Source organism: Rhinoraja longicauda, chromosome 31, assembly GCF_053455715.1.
Source record: "Rhinoraja longicauda isolate Sanriku21f chromosome 31, sRhiLon1.1, whole genome shotgun sequence".
Lineage (NCBI taxonomy): Eukaryota > Metazoa > Chordata > Chondrichthyes > Rajiformes > Arhynchobatidae > Rhinoraja > Rhinoraja longicauda.
The window spans coordinates 24280096-24300976 of record NC_135983.1 but is presented as its reverse complement, the minus strand read 5'-3'; the positions used below and the strand labels follow the sequence as shown (position 1 = coordinate 24300976).

The 20881-nt window shown below is 46.7% G+C and overlaps 1 protein-coding gene across 1 annotated transcript in view; it reads left to right on the top strand.

The window, feature by feature from the left end:
- LOC144608287 (pappalysin-1-like) overlaps positions 1-20881 on the top strand; it is a gene marked incomplete at its 5' end in the record, with an annotated part of 275710 nt that overhangs the window by 13699 nt on the left and 241130 nt on the right. Inside the window, 4 exons of the mRNA XM_078425903.1 lie at positions 596-894; positions 5305-5497; positions 6852-6973; positions 14626-15118. Coding sequence (XP_078282029.1) covers positions 596-894; positions 5305-5497; positions 6852-6973; positions 14626-15118 — 1107 coding nt within the window. The remainder of the gene's footprint in view (positions 1-595; positions 895-5304; positions 5498-6851; positions 6974-14625; positions 15119-20881) is intronic.

The window sequence follows — 20881 nt, the reverse complement described above, 5'->3', positions numbered from 1 at the left end:
GAAGGCCAGAATGTCTTTTCTCTTCCTGACATCTATGACATTAGCTTTGCAGGAGACAATTTGCACAGAGTCTCAGAGTGCCATGTGGTAAAGCAATAAACACACCGTGTCCAAAACCTCCAAGTACAGTCAGAGCAGCTAAACAAACGGGCAGCCTGACTGCTTCCCATCCGCTTCCCAGCGGATCTGCCCGATTATTCACGATTTCCTTGCATTTCTTCACGAGCTGAGACTGAATTAAAAAATGGCGACATACAAACAGGGCAGCTCGGTGGCAGAGCCGTTGCCTCACAGCGCCAGAGCCCCGGGTTCGATTCTGACTATGGTTGCTTGTCCGTGTGGAATTTGTACCATCTCCCCGTGACCTGCACGGGTTTTCTCCGGTCGCTCCGGCTGCCTCCCACACTGCAAAGACGTACAGGTTTGTAGGTGAATTGGGTTTTCGGAAAGAATTGTAAATTGTCCCTCGTGTGGGCAGGATGGTGTTGGTGTGCGGGGGGGGGTCGCTGGTCGGCCTGGACCGGGTGGCGGGCCGAATGGCCTGTTTCCGCGCTGTACCTCGAACCTTAACTAAACCGGTCTTTCTGTTTGTGCACCCAGGTGGCATCGTCCTGAATCCTTCGTTCTACGGGATCCCTGGTCACACCCACACCATGATCCACGAGATCGGCCACAGCCTTGGGCTCTACCACGTGTTCAAGGGCATCTCTGAGATTGAGTCCTGCACGGACCCCTGCATTGAGACCGAGGCTTCGATGGAGACAGGGGACTTGTGCGCCGATACCAACCCAACGCCAAAAAATAAACAGTGCAAGGACCCTGACCCGGGAAATGAAACCTGTGGCTTTGGCCATTTTATTAACACACCTTTCGTCAACTACATGAGCTACGCAGGTAAGAATGCCATTACAATGACTGTCTTTACTCACTGTCAGCGTGAGGCCAAACATCAATTGGAGGAGCAGGTCCTCATATTTTGCTTGGGCAGCTTACAACACAGCAGTATGGACATCAATCTGAAGAAGGGTCTCGACCCGAAACATCACCCTTTCCTTCTCTCCCGAGATGCTGCCTGACCCGCTGAGTTACTCCAGCATTTTGTGTCCACCTTCGCTATGAATATTGACTTCTCTAACTGCAAGTAACCCTTCCTTTCCATCTCCCTCCATCCCACCTCCACCCTAGTTGTCCGACCAGTTTCACTGCCCTCCTGATTAACTTTGCAGTTTGCATGCCTTGTGGTCACTTTCCCCTCAGCCAACAATGAACCGTTCTACATTTCCTAGATTCTCGTCTGCTTTGATCTGTCACTTTCACACCTTACCCTTCCATATCTCCAGATTCCCTCTCCCCTTGACCCCCAGTCTGAAGAAGGGTCTCGACCCGAAACGTCACCCATTCCTTCTCTCCGGAGATGCTGCTCGACCCGCTGAGTTACTCCAGTATTTTGTGTCTGCCTCTATTCAAATCTGTTTGAACTTCCATCGCTTGATATTGGAATATCTTCCAATCTCTCACCTTGTACATGTGGAGATTATGCTGGAAATATGTGCCAATGGAAGGGAAAGAACTAGAATGGGTTGTAACTAGACCAAAAATCACAGTAGACATCAGGAGAAGTAGTCAAAGAAAGACGCAAAATGGTGGAGTAACTCAGCGGGTCAATGGAGAAAAGGAATAGGTGACGTTTCAGATCAAAGCCCTTCTTCAGACTGATGTAAGGGTCTCGACCCGAAACATCAACTATTGCTTTACTCCAGAGATGCTGCCTGACCAGCTGAGTTACTACAGCATTTTGTGTGTATCTTCGGTGTAAAGCAGCATCTGCATTTCCTTGTCACTCGAGAAAACTAGTGGTGATATGACAATGTAACCCCTGTTTGTTCTCTTAAGCAGTTTTCTGAGAAACAGATAGATTATCTGATCACTGCTTTGTTCATTTTTGTGTCTCGGGTCACAGTTAAACCTTACATAAACTCCATATTTGTGTTGGCGAGCACTTGACTGATGGCAAGCACTGCATCCAACAAATATCCAAATATTGTTAAAAGACAATGACATTTTTAGCAATTGTGCACAGACCTGTGTTGGTCTGAAGGAAAACCCGGCAGGAAACTATTGTTTTTAAGGGAAAAAAAGAACTAAAGGTCAAAGAACAAATTTTTCCTTTTGCTCGATGGAACAAATCCCTTTCGGATAATTTACTCACTGTTTGATGTTCCTGTGTTATTTTATGCAGAGGCCAAAAGAGGTTTAATTAAAGAAACTCAAAATAAGGCTTTGACCTTTAAGTAGGCCAGCCCATGCTTACTGGCAGTCCACTGGCCATTGGCCATTTGATTAGTACGTGTGTCAGAGGTTATGGGGAGAAGGCCATAATTGAATAACGGAGTAGACTTGATGGGCCGAATGGCCTAATTCTGCTCCAATTACGTCTGAACTTATGGACCATCCACCCTCAGTCATTCGATGTTCAGTTTAGTTTATCGGTTTAGTTGTAAGTTTGGTGCAGTTTCGTTTATTGTCATATGTACCGAGGTACAGTGAAAAGCTTTTGTTGCGTGCTAAGCAGCCAGCGCAAAGACAATACATGATTACAATCGAGCCACTTACAGTGTGTGGATACATGATAAGGGAATAACGTTTAGTGCGAGGTAAAGCCAGTAAAGTCTGAGCAAAGGTAGTCCGAGGGTCACCAATGAGGTAGATAGTAGTTCGGGACTGCTCTCTGTTTGCAGTAGAATGATTCAATAGACAATAGACAATAGACAATAGGTGCAGGAGTAGGCCATTCGGCCCTTCGAGCCAGCACCACCATTCAATGTGATCATGGCTGATCATTCTCAATCAGTACCCCGTTCCTGCCTTCTCCCCGTACCCCCTGACTCCGCTATCTTTAGAGCTCTATCTAGCTCTCTCTTGAATTCATTCAGAGGCAGAGAATTCCACAGATTTACAACTCTCAGACTGAAAAAGTTTTTCCTTATCTCCGTTCTAAATGGCCAACCCCTTATTCTTAAACTGTGGCCCCTGGTTCTGGACTCCCCCAACATTGGGAACATGTTTCCTGCCTCTAACGTGTCCAATCCCTTAATAATCTTATATGTTTCAATAAGTTCCCCTCTCATCCTTCTAAATTCCAGTGTATACAAGCCTAGTCGCTCCAGTCTTTCAACATACGACAGATGCATCATCCAGCCAGGAGGGGTCGCCACTCTCGCCACTGTGGGTGCGCGTGGCAGACTGGCAGGCAATCGAGGGGTATGCACCCAACATCCCACACTGCACCCGAGAAGACCATGAAGGTTTGAAAGTCCGAGTGCCCGTACACCTGACCCCCCTCCACTCCACTGCCAGACCCAGCAGAAGGGCCACCATTTTAAGGGACAAGTGTCCAAAATGAACTTCACATCTGACCCCTCAACTTAACGTCAGAGATTGCTGGGCTGAAGACCCCAAAACGTCACCTAGTCATTGTCTCCAGATATGCTGCCTGACCCGCTGAGTTACTCCAGCTTTTTGTGTCTAGCTACAAACAAGCAGGTCCAGTTTGCGTTTTAAATTGTTTTGTAATTAACTTTTTCTCACATGTTTTTGATTGTTATTCATTATTGAAATCTCTTGACGCTGACTCTGAATTTTCCCGACAACGAGGCATTTAAAAAGTGTTCAAAAATCTGTGACGGCCGGTGAGCAATCAAAGTTGCCTGCCCCGCTGAGTTACTCCAGCACTTTGTGTCTATCGACACGATACGATAGAACCTTATTTACCCCAGGAGGGAAATTGATCTGACAACAGTCATAAATACACAAGATACATGAAATTAAAGTGATGAGTGGAAAGGTTTGGGGATGTGCAAAGATTGGGGGGGGGGGGGGGGGGTGAGAGGAGTCAGTCTACCCCACGGCAGAAGGGGGAGGAGTTGTACAGTTTGATAGCCACAGGGAAGAAGGATCTCCTGTGGCCTTCTGCGCTATATCTTGGTGGGACCAGTCTGTTGCTGAAGGTGCTCCTCAGGTTGACCAGTGTGTCACGGAGGGGTGAGCCGTAATGTCCAGGATGCTCCGCAGTTTGAGGACCCTCCTCCCCTCCAAGACCCCCTCCCGTGAATCCAACTCCGTCCAACATCAAAGGGCATTTTGGTGACGGGGCGGTGTACCAGCTGAGGCCCGGTTACCGTGACAAATCTCGTGACCGTTCGGCAGGATTGGGAAACTCCGGCTAATCGGCGATGTACATGTGCATCTGCCTCAGCCAGGTTGGATGGGAGATGAAGGGAGGTTGTGATTTTGAGCAGTGCCTTAAACCAAGCGGGATTCAGCTTATTGTCTCTGACTCGTTGTTAATTGGACATTATCATCATCATCATCATCATATATATACAGCTGGAAACAGGCCTTTTCGGCCCTCCAATTCGGTGCCGCCCAGCGATCCCCGTACATTAACACTATCCTACACCTACTAGGGACAATTTTTTTAAAACATTTTACCCAGCCAATTAACCTACATACCTGTACGTCTTTGGAGTGTGGGAGGAAACCGAAGATCTCGGAGAAAACCCACGCAGGTCACGGGGAGAACGTACAAACTCCTTACAGTGCAGCACCCGTAGTCAGGATCGAACCTGAGTCTCCGGCGCTGCATTCGCTGTAAAGCAGCAACTCTACCGCTGCGCCACCGTGCCGCCATTAGTTACGATTTATGTTCGATCTCCGGGGTGGCACGGTGGCGCAGCGGGTAGAGTCGCTGCCTCACAGCGCCAGAGACCCGGGTTCGATGGCTGACTACGGGTGCTGTCTGTACGGAGTTTGTACGTTCTCCCCCGTGACCTGCGTGGGTTTTCTCCGGGTGCTCCGGTTTCCTCCCACACTCCAAAGACGCGCAGGTTTGTAGGTTAATTGGCTTCAGTAAAAATTGCAAGTTGTCCCTAGTGTGCAGCACTAGTGTGGTCCTGCAGATGCCAGTTAATACACAAAAAGACCCAAAGTGCTGGAGTAATATGGAGGGATTGCCGGTCAGTGCAGACTCGGTGGACTGAAGGGCCTGTTTCCGCGCTGTATGTCTCAAGTCTAAAGTCCATCATCTTGAGTTGGTCTTTTTGTTAATGCACTGTACGGAAAGCAAATCAGCACCAATTCAATTCTAGTGTCAAGGAGGAACAGAAGCCGCCAATATTCTTTTGGAGTGAAAGTCTTATGGTGGTGCTGGCTCGAAGGGCCGAATGGCCTACTCCTGCACCTAAATGTCGGCGTGCATGTTGAGTCTGATGTTGCTGCCATGATTTTTCTATTTCTCTCTTAAAGATGATGACTGCACCAATTCCTTCAGTCCCAATCAAGTGGCCAGGATGCATTGCTACCTGGACCTGGTGTATCAGAGCTGGCAGCCTTCTGCAAAGCCTCCACCGATACCTATCGCACCAGAGATCATCCATCAAAGTGCAGAATCCGTCACGTTCCACTGGCTTCATCCAATTGATGGGCAGTTCTACGAGAGGTGACAATAAGCTACGTTCTCTTCACAGGCTTTTTATTATTTGCGTTGTTTTTCAAAGGTTTAAAGGCGTAGCGAGCAGCAGCAGCAGCACTGATCAGAGTCGAGGACCTTAAAATAACACGGGGCGGCACGGTGGCGCGGCGGTAGAGTTGCTGCCTCACAGCACCAGAGACCCGGGTTCGATCCTGAGTGCGGGTGCTGTCTGTGCGGAGCTTGCACGTTCTCCCCGTGGCCTGCGTGGGTTTTCTCCGGGATCTATGGTTTCCTCCCACACTCCAAAGACGTAAAGGTTTGTAGGTTGTGTAGGAAAATAACTGCAGATGCTGGTACAAATCGAAGGTATCACAAAAAGCTGGAGTAACCCGCTGAGTTACTCCAGTTTTTTGTGATACCCAGGTTTGCAGGTTAATTGGCTTGGTAAAATGGTAAAATGGTAAAATGGTAAAATTGTCCCTTAGTATGTGTCAGATAGTGTTGGTGTGCGGGGACCGCCGGTCGGCGTGGACTCGATGGGCCGAAGGGCCTGTTTCCGCGCAGTATCTCTAAACGAAACTAAACTAAACATTATCGTAGTAACACGGATATTATTATTGGCCCAGAACTTGCTGCTGATAAAAGTATGAGTGAACATTACAGGGTTAATTGTCGGCAAATGTGGGGAAAAAGCTGGTGGTGGTGAGCGGGAGATAGCCAATGAGTTGGAAACCGAAGGAAAACCTTCAGTGACTTGAGCTTCATTTACAAAAGTCTCAACTTGTCTCTCACTGTTATGAGCTTTCTGGATTCGCACAATAATTGGGCATTAATTTATCCACGAATAACTAATTCTTAAATTTGTTATTTAATAATTTAAATAAATTATTTCATTTAAATAAAATAAACCCTTTTAAACCTTATAATATATGAACCCTTTTAACCCTTATAATATATTAACCCTTATTATATATAATAATGAACCCTTCAATGGATTGATATTAATGGATTAATATTAACATAAAGCACTTTGGAAGATATCCAATGTTCCCGGCATGATATAGATGCACTCTTTAGGAAAAAAAATAGGTGCAGGAGGAGGCCATTTGGCCCTTCAAGCCAGCATTTGGCCCTTCGAGTTAGCTCAGTAAAGACACATCAATGGACAGGTAAATGGATTGGACTGGTTTAGAAGGTGTTTGGGCCAAACATAGGCAGGTGGGATTCGTGTAGATGGGAAGGCATGGTCAAGTTGGGCCGAAGGGCCAGTTTCTATGCTGTATGACTCTATGACTTGTATTGAAAGCTCCTGTGCCCTTTTCTTGCAAAACGTACTGATACGGGATCTTTTATATTTGACTTTGCCTTTGGAAACCCTCAGCGCGGCGGGATCAGTCTGTGATGCCTGTACAGAACATGGAGAACTTGTCCAGTACGCCTTCAACGCTTCTTCCCCAAGACCTTGCGATCCTTCTGGACATTGGAGCCCCAGAGAAGCAGAAGGTCAGTCACTGAAAGGATGCAAAACCTAAAGGCCGCCCTTCACCACGAGAGAAATTGCACTGTCGCATATTTGATTTAGGCTTGCTCCCTCCCGTCTTGTAACAATACCTCACACCCTCACTCTCGGCTTCTCCTTCCTTCCTCCCCATTGCATAGCAATACACTATGTGTTACCGACCACCCACCCTGGCAGCAGGCAGGTAAGCTGTCAATAGACACAAATTGCTGGAGTACCTCAGCGGGACAGGCAACATCTCCGAAGAGGAGTAATGGGTGACGTTTCAGGTCGAGACCCTTCAGGTGAAGAAGGGTCTCGCCCCAAAACGTCATCCATTCCTTCTCTTCAGGGATGCCGCCTGTCCCGCTGAGTTACTCCAGCATTTTGTGTCTATCTTCAGTGTAAACCAGCATCGGCAGTTCATTCCCTGCACTGGTAAACTGTCAACCTGCAACTCATGTGAATTATTTCCTGCTATTTTACTCTTTCACTTGATTTCAGCTCCCGAGAACTCCCAAATTACAGGCAGGCTAATTTTAAGAAGTTTCCTGACATCGCAACATCCTTGCTTAGGAAAATAACTGCAGATGCTGGTACAAATCGAAGGTATCACAAAATGCTGGAGTAACTCAGCGGGTCAGGCAGCATCTCAGGAGAGAAGGAATGGGTGACGTTTCGGGGCGAGACCCTTCTCCAGACTGATGCTTGCTTGATTTCTTTGAGGTGGGGGGGGTTGAAGAGTTTGAGTTTCGTTTATTGTCACGTGCACCGTGTTTCCACGTGACAATAAACTAAACTCAAACTCTCTCCCTCTTCAAAAATAACCTCAAAGCGAAAACATTGCAAGTTCTTCCTCCACTGATTCTTTACAGCGGCAGACTTTGAGTCAATTAAGCAATCAATTGTTGCCTTCACATTGAAATAGTATGACATTCATGGCCAGGCACTGAAAGAAGATGCATCCTTATTATTTACATCAAAGGGGCCGAACAAAGAATTGCAGTTGGACCTGAAGTAATGGGTCACGATGTGTCCAGTTTATTCTGCTACTTGATGTTAGAAATATTTGTGAATGTGCAAAACACAAAGGACAAAATGAATTTGACTCATCATCCCTTTCTCTCTATTAACATGATGACTATTATTATACATTTGACTTCATTCTTTGAAAAATGCACATTTAAATTTAACATTAGTCAAGCTGAACTTTTTGTTATGAATCTCAAACCTTTTTTTAGATCAGTTTGGTTTTGGTTGGAGATTAGTTTAGGTTGGAGATACAGCACGGAAACAGGCCCTTCGGCCCATCGAGTCCGCGCATACCAGCGATCACCCCGTACACCGGCACTACCCTACACACAAGGGGCAATTTACAATTTTTACCGAAGCCAAATTAATCTTCAAATCTGTACGTCTTTGGAGTGTGAGAGGGAAACCGGAGCACCCAGAGAAAACCCACGTGGTCACTGGGGGAACATACAAATCCGTGCAGAAAGTACCCAGAGTCAGGATCGAACTCGAGTCTCTGGTGCTGTAAGGCAGCATATCTATCGCTGAGCCACCGTGCCATCCTATTTTCTCTCCTCTCCAATTCTAAATTTCTCCAGATTTATGAAGATGCTTTTTTTCCCCATTTTTTTTTTTCATATTTCAGATACAGCGCGGAAACAGGCCTTTTCGGCCCACCAGGTCCGCGCCGCCCAGCGATCCCCGCACATTAACACTATCCTACACACACTAGGGACAATTTTTACATTTACCCAGTCAATTAACCTACATACCTGTACGTCTTTGGAGTGTGGGAGGAAACCGAAGATCTCGGAGAAAACCCACGCAGGTCACGGGGAGAACGTACAAACTCCTTACAGTACAGCACCCGTAGTCAGGATCGAACCTGAGACTCCGGCGCTGCATTCGCTGTAAAGCAGCAACTCTACCGTTGCGCCACCGTGCCGCCTTTATTGATTAACTAAGAATTTATCCCTGGTTGGCAGTATTAACGCGCTATAAAGTTGCATCAGTGCATTGTTCTCTGATTCTGAAACTCTTTCAAGTGAAACGCAATGTACTGATTGGATGTAGTTTAGTTTAGAGATACAGCATGGATGTAGGCCTTTTGGCCTACTGAGTCCACGCCAACCAGCGATCCCCGCACATAAACACTCTAAGGACAATTTTACATTGATACCAAGCCGATTAACCTACAATCCTGCACGTGTGGGAGGAATCCAAAGATCTCGGAGAAATTCCACGCAGGTCACGGGGAGAACGTACAAACTCCGTACAGACAGCACCCGAAGTCAGGATCGAACCGGGGTCTCTGGCGCTGTGAGGCAGCAACTCTACCGTTGTGCCACCGTGCCACCCCTTGTAGGGAAAGGGACTTATAGACTTAAAGGACAAAGAATTATGTAAAAGCTCCCTACCCAAAGTGTGTTGCCTGTCCATTCACTCCACGGATGCTGCCTAGCCCGCTGAGTTCCTTCATCAATTTGTGTTATGGCTCAAGTTTCCAGTATCTGTAGTGTGAGGAAAAACCTTTTCAGTCAGAGAGTTGTAAATCTGTGGAATTCTCTACCTCAGAAGGCAGTGGAGGCCAATTCTCTGGATGCTTTCAAGAGAGAGCTAAAAGAGAGCTTTTAAGAGAGAGCTCTTAAGGATAGTGGAGTCAGGGGGTATGGGGAGAAGGCAGGAATGGGGCACTAATTGCGAATGATCTGCCATGATCACATTGAATGGTGGTGCTGGCTCGAAGGGCCGAATGGCCTCCTCCTGCACCTATTGTCTATGGTCTATCTGCTGTTACTCGTGTCTCCACATTTCTAGTGTTCAAATTGACCGACCTCACCCGTGCTCCCATTTTAGTCGATATATGTCAGACTCGCTTAATCTATGTCCCGTTAAAACTTCCTGCTCCCTTCTATTTATATCTCTTGGCACCATCTGTAAACTTGGATATTTAATGCTGTTCCCTCTTTCAAGTCGTTAATAAATATGATGAAAAGTTTTGGCTCCAGAACAGGTCCTCGGGGAAAGCTTCCTGTCACATTCCACCAGCCATTCACGACCACCAGAAACACATGCAGATAAATTTCTTTGCTGAATAAATATTGATAAATTAATTTTGCGATCAGCGTTTGGCTTTGCGGCTGACCACAAAGGCTCCGTCGAGTTACATCGCACCACACAGGAGTAGAAAGACCACCCGGTGGCGTTCCTGTCTCGGCCTTGGCGTGATTTATCGAAATGGTACGGGGCCCTGTGGTGAGGGAAACAAAAATGCAATTGCGCTGCAAGTTGTGAGCAAAAACAATTATGGATGACGTAAAGATGTGCTCTCGACAAAATACTTTGCACCAGTGTGAAGCCGTTTACTGAGTGTCACATCTCAGCCACAATGGATTAAATTGTACAGTCGGCGCTTGTGGTTATGATTGGGTTTGCAAAATCTCTGTTCATAAGTTCAGTTTAGTTTAGAGATACAGCACGGAAACTGGCCCTTTCGGCCAAAGACACTAGAGGAACAAGATAGACCACTCGACCCTAAAAACCGTAGTACATCACGGCGCCATTTTAGTAGGCAGATACTTGCAGAAACATTTAAAAAGAAAAATAACAAAAAGCTGTGAATTGATGGATGAGATATATTCTGCATTTTAATGGTATCATCACACATACTGTTCCCCCAAAACACTGATTACACTGCGAGAGGCAGAGCGAACGGCGGGTTTTGCTTACTAAAATGGCGGACATTATGCTCCTTTGCGTACTACACTTCAGTACAGGCGATTTCAACGGAGTGGTCCATCTTGTTCCTCTAGTATCTTTGCTGTCGGCCCACCGGATCCGCGCTGACCAGCGTTCCCCGCACATTAACAGTATCCTACACCCACTAGGGACAATTATTACATTTACCCAGCCAATTAAACTACATACATGCGCGTCTTTGGAGTGTGGGAGGAAACCGAAGATCTCGGAGAAAACCCACGCAGGCCACGGGGAGAACGTACAAACTCCGTACAGACGGCGCCCGTAATCGGGATCGAACCCGGGTCTCTGCCGCTGCATTCGCTGTAAGGCCGCAACTCTACCGCTGCGCCACCTCATAAGTGATAGGATCAAAATTAGGCCATTCGGGTCAATCATGGCTGACCTTTCTCTCCCTCCTAACCCCATTCTCCTGCCTTCTCCCCACAACTCCTGACACCCGTACTATTCAAGAATCTACCAATCTCTGCCTTAAAAGCTTGATAACCCCAAATGACATACTTGCATTTACAGGAATAGGTTTTTTTTAAGAGCTAGTTAATGGGTCGGTAGCTTTTTTTTGCATACAGTTATTTATTTTAAGTTGGAATACTTAGTTAGATAGTTAGATGATACTTTGGCGTTGGGCTTGGTTTTCTTAGTTGAACACTTGTCCTGGAGTTATAGCACAAGTACTTTGTGTTTTAATTGTAACTGCTTTACAAATATCCATTGACGGCCTCCACAGCCTTCTGTGGCAGTGAATTCCACAGATTCACCACAGATGTTCATAGGTTTCATTTTTACGAAAGTCCAAGCTTCTCAGTTACCAAATGCGGCAACTTTTTTTTAGTTTCAGAAATATTCTTTATTCAAAATAAATATATGCCTTACAAGTAATTGCTACCTATCCTTCCCTATATTCATTGTATCATCAATTCAATACATTTTTCTTACCATGCATTAACACCACTCCCACACTCCAAACGTGTGCATGTTTGTAGGTTAATTGGCTTCTGTGAATTGTTCCCAGGGTGGAGGGTAGAACTAGTGTATGCGGTGATCGCTGGTCGGTACGGCCTCGGTGGGCCGAGAGGCCTATTTTCATGCTGTATCCCTAAACTAAACTATGCTACACTCTCAGTGTTGGTAGGTCTATGATACCTATGATGTGGCACGGTGGCGCAGCGGTAGAGTTGCTGCCTTACAGCGAATGCAGCGCCGGAGATCCGGGTTCTATCCCGACTATGGGCGCTGTCTGTACGGAGTTTGTACGTATCTCCCCGTGACCTTTGTGGGCTTTCTCCAAGATCTTAAGTTTCCTCCCACACTCCAAAGACGTGCAGGTTTGCAGGTTAATTGGCTAACCTGTTACTTTAGGTAAAAGTAAAAATTGTCCCTGGTGGATGTCATGTTAGTGTGCGGGGATCACTGGTCGGCGCGGACCCGGTGGGCCGAAGGGCCTAGTATCCGCACTGTATCTTTAAACTAAACTAAGAAGAACATTCAGAGAATGTAACAAAGCCACATGAAAATAAGCTCGGTCCACTTGACGTGAATATTCATGCTAATAACTCCCCGATCATTTAAAAGACGGAATATAACAACACATAAAGCACATCTTTTTCTTTAGACTGACTGAGAAAAATGAAGTCAGGAAGTAAAAGCATCATGTGATAAGCCTAGATAGACATAAATAGCTGGAGTAACTCAGCGGGTCAGGCAGCATCTCTGGAGAGAAAGGAAGGGTGACGTTTAGGGTTGGAACCCTTCTTCAGACTCCTACCTGAGGTTCCTCAGGTTCCGACCCAAAACGTCGCCCATACATTTTCTCCAGAGATGCTGCCTGACCCACTGAGTTACTCCAGGACTTTGTGAATATCCTCGGTATAAATCAGCATCTGCAGTTACTTCCTACACATGTGATGACCCTACTCCAAAAATCTCTAGCTGTGAATTCATTCCCACAACTAACAATTTTGGATGATCGGCCATGATCGTATTGAATGGCGGCGCTGGCTCGAAGGGCCGAATGGCCTACTCCTGCACCTATTTTCCATGTCTGTGAGTTCTTCAGAAGAACGGTCCCGACCACGAAACGTCACCTATTCCTTTTCTCCAGAGATGCTGTCTGGCCCACTGAGTTACTCCAGCCTTTTGTCTCTCTCCAAATGGATGTGACTGCTCAATATGGAACCGGTGCTTTGTCTCCAACTTGGAGAGCATGGAGAGACCGCTGGGAGCTCAGCTCCAACCAGACGCATATTTGAACACATTCTCAGTAAGTTTTAGCACTTTGCTCGGGTCCCTTAAGGAACGCACTGCATCGGAATCCAAGGAGAAATAACATGGGCCATTACTGCAAAACAGGGCTAGCGTGCGTTAAACTTCAAACACACAATTGGCAGCAATTAAAGCAACAATTGCTCTCTGGCATCTGCCTTGTTTGGAAAGAAATCTGTTCTCTTCGGCTGGGGTGATGGCTTTCTACATTCTTCCTGCTTTCCCCCCCTTCCCATGGCCTCACGTTACTCCTCGGTTGAAACGCACCATAAGTCAACACATTAAATGAGGGATAAATAAATCAAATGCCAGGGAAAATATACGGTAAGATGATAGGAAATAAATATTTCCTAAAAATTGAATAATTGGTGCAGCAAATGATAAGGTTTGGTGCCATAGGACACAGGCATCGAATATCAACCATCAATCTTTCTGACAACACTGGACATTAATATACTAATTGAAATGAGAGGAAACTTATCAACTGAATCGTGCTGTGAATTATTTTTCATAGGTATTTAGCAGTTGAAGCATCACGAACATTTCTTGTTGGATGGAAAGTAAAACCCATGTGTCATGTCGGACAATAATGTTAACTCTCAATTTGACAAGCATTTAGCCATTCCATATGCAAACAAGCAATACAGGGCGCATCGGTAGAGTTGCTGCCTTACAGTGTCAGGGAACCAAGTTCGATCCTGACTACGGGTGCTGTCTGTGCAGAGTTCTTACATTCCCCTCGTGACTGCGTGGGTTTTCCCCAGGTGACCTGGTTTCCTCCTGCACAGATGTACAGGTTTGTAGGGTAATTGGCTTTGGTAAACAAAATATAAATTGTCCCTAGTGTGAATGGGGGTCGCTGGTCGGCGCGGACTCGGTGGGCCAAAGGGCCTGTTTCCATGCTGTATCTCTAAACCAAACTAACCCAAACTAAGAGTAGCTGGGGCAGAAGGTAGACAGAAAGTGCTGGAGTTTCTCAGCGGGTCAGGCAGTATCTCTGGAGAAAAGAGATAGGTGATGTTTAGGGTCGAGACCATTTATCAGATTTGGCCTGATGAAGGGTCTCGACCCGAAACGTCACCAACTCCTTTTCTCCACAGATGCTGCCTGTCCCGCTGAGTTACTCCAGCATTTTGTGCCTACCTTTGGTGTAAACCAGCATCTGCAGTTCCTCCACACAGAGTAGTAGGGACTTTTATTCCAAACTAGACCAAGTGGACCTGTTGGGCCCAAACCTCTCCTGCATTGGTGCAGCACCCTCTCCTCCCCCCCTCCTCCCTCCTCCCTCCCCTCTCCCCTCTCCCGCCCCCCTCCCTCCTCCCTCTCCCCCCTCCCCCTCCATTCCCCTTATCCTCTCTCCTCTCCCTCCCTCTCCCCCTCCCTCCCTAGGAGATAGATAACTTTAAAATGTGAATAACTTAAAAAATATAACACCAATTTCAATGTAACTTCTTCCATTAGCACCAAAGGGTCAGTGTGTAAGGGTGGGCCTAAAATTGTTGCGCTATCGTGTACCGTTTTGGCTGTATTTCAGGAACAAACAAACAAACAAACGAGAGTTTTAGTATATAGATAATCGCAGGGAGGGTTTCACTTTTTTTCCTTTAATCGTTTCCTTGTCCAGGACCCCCTGACGCTGAGCAACCTTGTGAAAACAGCGTGAAAACATGGAGCCCAGATGCTGGTGTTGATGAGAAGAAGGTCCCTCCTATCTGCCCGGAACCTCAGGGGTGCTACCTGGAATTGGAGTTCCGCCATGCATTGATTCCCGACTCCCTGACCGTCTGGGTCACCTTTACCGAAGGGGAAGCTCACGAGACCATCCACAACATCAAGCTGCTGACCGTCAGCGGAAAGGAGATCTCCCTCGGGCCCCAAAACGTCTTCTGCGATGTCCCCATCACCATCAGGCTCATGGTGACGGAGGAGGTCTACGCCGTGAGACTCTTCACCCTCGACGAGCATCTGGAAATCGACGCCGCCATGCTGGCATCAGCACCGCACAGCGTTTTATGCCGAGAATGCCGATCCATCCGCTACAAGATCTCCCGCGATCCACCTTTCCAACAGGGAGCCACCTTCACAGTGAACGACTTGAGCAGGAAATTTGAAGATGTGTAAGTACACAAGTCAACTTTGTTCAAACCCATTACCTGCTTCATGTTGCTTGTGCCAAGGACTTGTTCGGGTCTAGGTTCAGAGCCAGGTTGACTCAAAATGAAAGGAAGTCCATGGGAATGGGGCAAATAAGGCAGTAAAACTTTATTGGAAAGGAGTACCTTTCTTACCTTCCAGCAGCTTTACATTTTATTGTTCCAAAACTATGGTGGCACAGCGGTAGAGTTGCTGCCTCGCAGCGCCGGAGACCCGGGTTCGATCCCAACCTGCGGGCGCTGTCTGTACAGAGTTTGTACGTTCTCCCCGTGAGCTGCGTGGGTTTTCTCCGAGATTGTTTGTTTCCTCCAACACTCCGAAGGTTAATTTGGCTTGCTATAAATGAAAAAAAATTGTCCCTAATGTAGGATAGTGTTAATATGTGCGGGGATCGCTGGTCGGCGCGGGCTCGGTGGGCCGAAGGGCTTGTTTCCGCGCTGTATCTCTGAACTAAACTAAACTAAAATTACAATCCTTTCCTTCTCTCTCGTACTTTGCTAGAGGTTATGAAGCCATTACCGACCGGTGACATATTTTTTCCGTATTGTATGAACTCACAGAAGTTAAGATTGCAGATTATTTTATAGTGGAATCCCAAAATTAGGAACATATTTATTTTTTTTCAACCCAAGTGCAGTAAATGGAATTTAATCCGTCAAAAAAACTTCGGAAGGGTGTCACTGGCCAATATCATTAAACTTCTAAGATTCCAAAGCATCTTTTGGATAAATGGTCTCAGATTTTTTTAATAAACTGTTCACATCTCGTCAATGTAACCCAGATGAATACTTATTGAATGCACTGGGTCATCCAGACTAGTACTGTGTATGGGCTCTGCATCAGGAGTGCGTGAAGATATGATCAGTGACAAATTTGCCGCATCGCTAATGTATTCTCTCTGCCTTCGCTTTAAAGGAAACATTCATGATAGCGTTGCCGCGATTTAGTATCGGTCGGTAGACTTATTGTGCACCGAAATGGTTCCAGCCGAAACTGAACCTGGGTCATTTACGCCACAAAAGTACTCTTCATACTTCATCCCTCTAAGTTGGCGAACAGGTGGAAAGGAAGGAACAGTATGGATTTGCAGATGATAAACCAGCATGGACCTGTTGAGGCAAATGGGCCGGTTTTAGGTTGCAAATACTTTGTGCTCCATGATACTAACCTGACAAATTGTACTTATACAAAACGGAACAGTTGTCAAATTTAAAAGATTGGACAAAAACCGTACAGGATCAACCAAGTGAAAAGCGAAACACAGCGAAGCACGACGCACTGGAATAGCTCAGCGGGTCAAACAGCACCTGTCGAGGATATGGATAGGTCGAGTTTATGGTTGGGATCCTTCTTCAGTCTGAAGAAGGGCCTTGACCCGAAACATCGCTGAGTCTGAAGAAGAGTCTGGAGACTTTCAGATTTTAGGATTCCAATGTTACGACGTCATTTCGCAGCAGTTTTACTTTCATGTGTTCGTCAGTCATACGAGCAGAATTAGGGCATTCGGCCCATTGAGTCCAATCCTCCATTCAATCGTGGCTGATCTATCTCTCCCTCGCAACCCCATTCTCCTGTCTTCTCCCCGTAACCTTTGACACCCTCACTAATCGAGAACCTGTTCATCTCCACTTTAAAAATATCCATTGACTTGGCCTTCACAGCCGTCTGTGACGATGAATTCCACAGATTCACCACTCTCTGGCTAAAGATATTCCTCCTCGTCTCCTCGTGCCCTGTTTCACCAGCTTACCCCTAGGAAGAGTAATCTAACTCACTGAACTACCACCTTCAATGATTCAATGATACGTTATTGCCACATGTAACTAGGTACAGTGAAATGCTTTGTTTTGCATGCAGCCCGGCAAAATTGTACCTCGGACATCACCACGGTGGTACACAAGACTCGGCACGTTTCTGGCACCGACAAAGTTGCATAAAGTTCATCAAACAGTTTTGTCTTCTGCTTGCACCCGGCCCCCTTTGTTCTCACCGACCACCCCCCCCCCCGCACTAAGTCTCTCTCGATGGAGTTTATCACATCCATTAGTGGTGGAGTCTAGAACTACAGGTCACAACCTCAGAATTAAAGGACATTCTTTTAGGAAGGAGATGAGGAGGAATTTCTTTCGTCAGAGGGTGGTGAATCTGTGGAATTCTTTGCCATTGTAGGCTGCGGAGACCAAGTCGGTGGACATGTTTAAGGCAGAGAGAGATGGATTCTCGATTAGTACAGGTGTCCGAGGTTATGGGGAGAAGGCAGGAGAATGGGGTTGGGAAGGAGAGCTAGATCAGCCTTGATTGAATGGCGGAGTAGACTTGATGGGCCGAATGGCCTGATTCCACTCCTATTCCTTATGACCTTCACACGTTCTATCCTTAGCCAGTTTCGCTCTGTGCATGGTTCTTTGAGAATACCAGCAGTCCTTCATAGCTGTAGGAAGAAAACTGCAGGTGCTGGTTTAAATCGAAGGTAGACACAAAATGCTGGAGTAACTCAGCGGGTCAGGCAGCATCTCGGGAGAGAAGGGATGGGTGACATTTTGGGTCGAGACCCTTCTTCAGACTGATGTCAGGGGAGGGGGGGCGGGGCCCGCCCCGAAACGCCACCTCCGAAACGTCACCCCATTCCTTCTCTCCCGAGATGCGGCCTGACCCACTGAGTCACTCCAGCATTTTGTGTCGACCTCAGATCTCCATGGCTGTTGAGCGATCCCTCTCCTGGCAGGCTGGCAGACACCAGTGCCGTTGAATTGGGTGATGTTTCCCCTTTGTAAGAACGTCATAAAGTGGCTGAGATGTGGTAAGCAAGTACACGAGTCCCGGTGGGCTCCGCCTAGAACACATAAGATCAAATGCTGACAGATAAGGGGAAAAAAATCCATGCGGATTCTTCACAGTTTATTTTTGTAACCTGGAATCAGGCTTATTCAGCCAAGAGTGTAATATATATGGTCCTCCACAGAACAATGGCAGTACTGATGAAGGGCAGAGTCAGAATAAGGCAACCTCAACACTGACACTTTACGTTCAGACTGTTCGCACCCATCTGAACAAAGTAATTGTACAAAGGCCATGAGAGGACGTCTTCTTCCAAATTTGATTTGAAAGGAAGAGATATTTTTACTTGAGTCACTGCCAATCTTCACTGAGCAGAAACCACCAAACCGCACGAGGAATTAGGGCGGCGCGGTGGCGCAGCGGTAGAGTTGCTGACTCACAGCGCCAGAGACCCGGGTTCGACCCCGACTACGGGCGCCGTCTGTACGGAGTTTGTACGTTCTCCCCGTGACCTGCGTGGATTTTCGCAGGGATTTTTATTTAGATCTTTTTTAGATTTAGAGATACAGCGCAGAAACAGGCCCTTCGGCCCACCAGGTCCGCGCTGCCCGGCGATCCCCGCACACTAACACTATCCTACACCCACTAGGGACATTTTTTTACATTTGCCCAGCCAATTAACCTACAAACCTGTACGTCTTTGGAGTGTGGGAGGAAACAGAAGATCTCGGAGAAAACCCACGCAGGTCACGGGGAGAACGTACAAACTCCGTACAGTACAGCGCCCGTAGTTAGGATCGAACCTGAGTCTCCGGCGCTGCATTCACTGTAAGGCAGCAACTCTACCGCTGCGCCACCGCTTTACCTGGGATCTCGGGATCTCCGTTGTCCTCCCACACTCCAAAGACGTACAGGTTTGTAGGTTAATTGGCTAGGTTAAATTGTAAAAGAATGTCCCCAGTGTGTGTGTGTGTGTGTAGGATAGCAGTAGGGTACAGGGTTTCCGCACTGTATCTATAAACTAAAGTAAAAATAAAGGCGCTCCGATGCTTTTATTTTTAATTTGGGAGTGGAAACCCATCAGTTGTTATTGTTGTAACCATAAACATGCTGTCCATGGTTCTCCCCTTCCCTAGTTTGAGGAAGGACATTCTTGCTGTTGAGGGAGTGCAGCGTAGGTTCACCAGGTTAATTCCCGGGATGGCGGGACTGACATATGATGAACGAATGGATCGACTGGGCTTGTATTCACTGAAATTTAGAAGGACGAGAGGGGATCTTCTAGAAACATGTAAAATTATTCAGGGATTGGACGCGCTAGATGCTGGAAACATGTTCCCGATGTTGGGGGAGTCCGCAACCAGGGGCCACATTTTAAGAATAAGGGGTAGGCCATTTAGAACTGAGATGAGGAAAAACCTTTTCACCCAGAGAGTTGAGAATTTGTGGAATTCTCTGCCTCAGAAGGCATTGGAGGCCGATTCACTGGATGCATTCAACATAGAGTTAGATAGAGCTCTTTGGGCTAGCGGAATCAAGGGCTATGGGGAGAAGGGCGGCACGGTGGCGCAGCGGTAGAGTTGCTGCTTTACAGCGAATGCAGCGCCGGAGACTCAGGTTCGATCCTGACTACGGGTGCTGCACTGTAAGGAGTTTGTACGTTCTCCCCGTGACCTGCGTGGGTTTTCTCCGAGATCTTCGGTTTCCTCCCACACTCCAAAGACGTACAGGTTATCATATATCATATCATATATATACAGCCGGAAACAGGCCTTTTCACATTGAGATGCTGGTTTAAACCGAAAACAGACACAAAATGCTGGCGTTGCCCAGCAGCACCCCTGGAGAGAAGGAATGGGTGACGCTTCGGGTCGAGACCCTTCTTCAGACTAGCGCATTATTATATTGTGTTGACCAAATCATGTTTGACATTGCTGCTTTACAGCGAATGCAGCGCCGGAGACTCAGGTTCGATCCTGACTACGGGTGCTGCACTGTAAGGAGTTTGTACGATTTCTCCGAGATCTTCGGTTTCCTCCCACACTCCAAAGACGTACAGGTATGTAGGTTAATTGGCTGGGTAAATGTAAAAAATTGTCCCTAGTGGGTGTAGGATAGTGTTAATGTGCGGGGATCGCTGGGCGGCACGGACTTGGAGGGCCGAAAAGGCCTGTTTCCGGCTGTATATATATATATATATATATAAGGCAGGAATGGGGTATTGATTATGGATGATCAGCCATGATCACATTGATTGGCGGTGCTGGCTCGAAGGGCTGAATGGCCTGCTCCTGCACCTAATGTCTTTGTTTCTCTGTATCGATGGAAGTAGTTAGAACTGAGATCTTCAGCGTGGTTGCTCTGTCTGGCTAATGGATTGTTAGCTGTGAGCAGCTCAGCAAAGATGCGGTCTGTGACAAAGCAATGGAAAGGCTCCTTGGGTCAAACCTTAAACTAATGTCCAGGAAGTAACGATAAATTTGCACAGCGCAGTTGGTCGGCGGAAATACTAATTGGCGCTTTGGCTTTCTTGAACATGATCGCTACGCCGAGAAAGATAACAATCGGGGAATTTCTTTTTTTTCTTCTTCTGGAAAGGCTTTCAAAGGTTTCTGACAGCAATATATGTAATACACAATCTTGCGACATAAATTACAGGAGGAAATAATGTGGAACCCAAAGCATGTTGTAGGTCAGAGTATTGGCGTTCTTCCAAGAAATTAATTTTGTGCGCAACTAGTCAAGTCAAGTCAACAGCGAAAGACCAAAAATCACTAAAAGCCAAAGTTATTAAATGCTTAATGTTTTTGGTAAAAGAATAATTTAAAAAAAAAATTTAAAGAGCATTTTCGGGTTGACTTTCACCCCAAATGCCTGGCAGAAAATGGGCAGGTGGGCATTTTTAAATCTGTCGGCTTGTTTACCTCTTGGAAAACTGGCAGCAACTC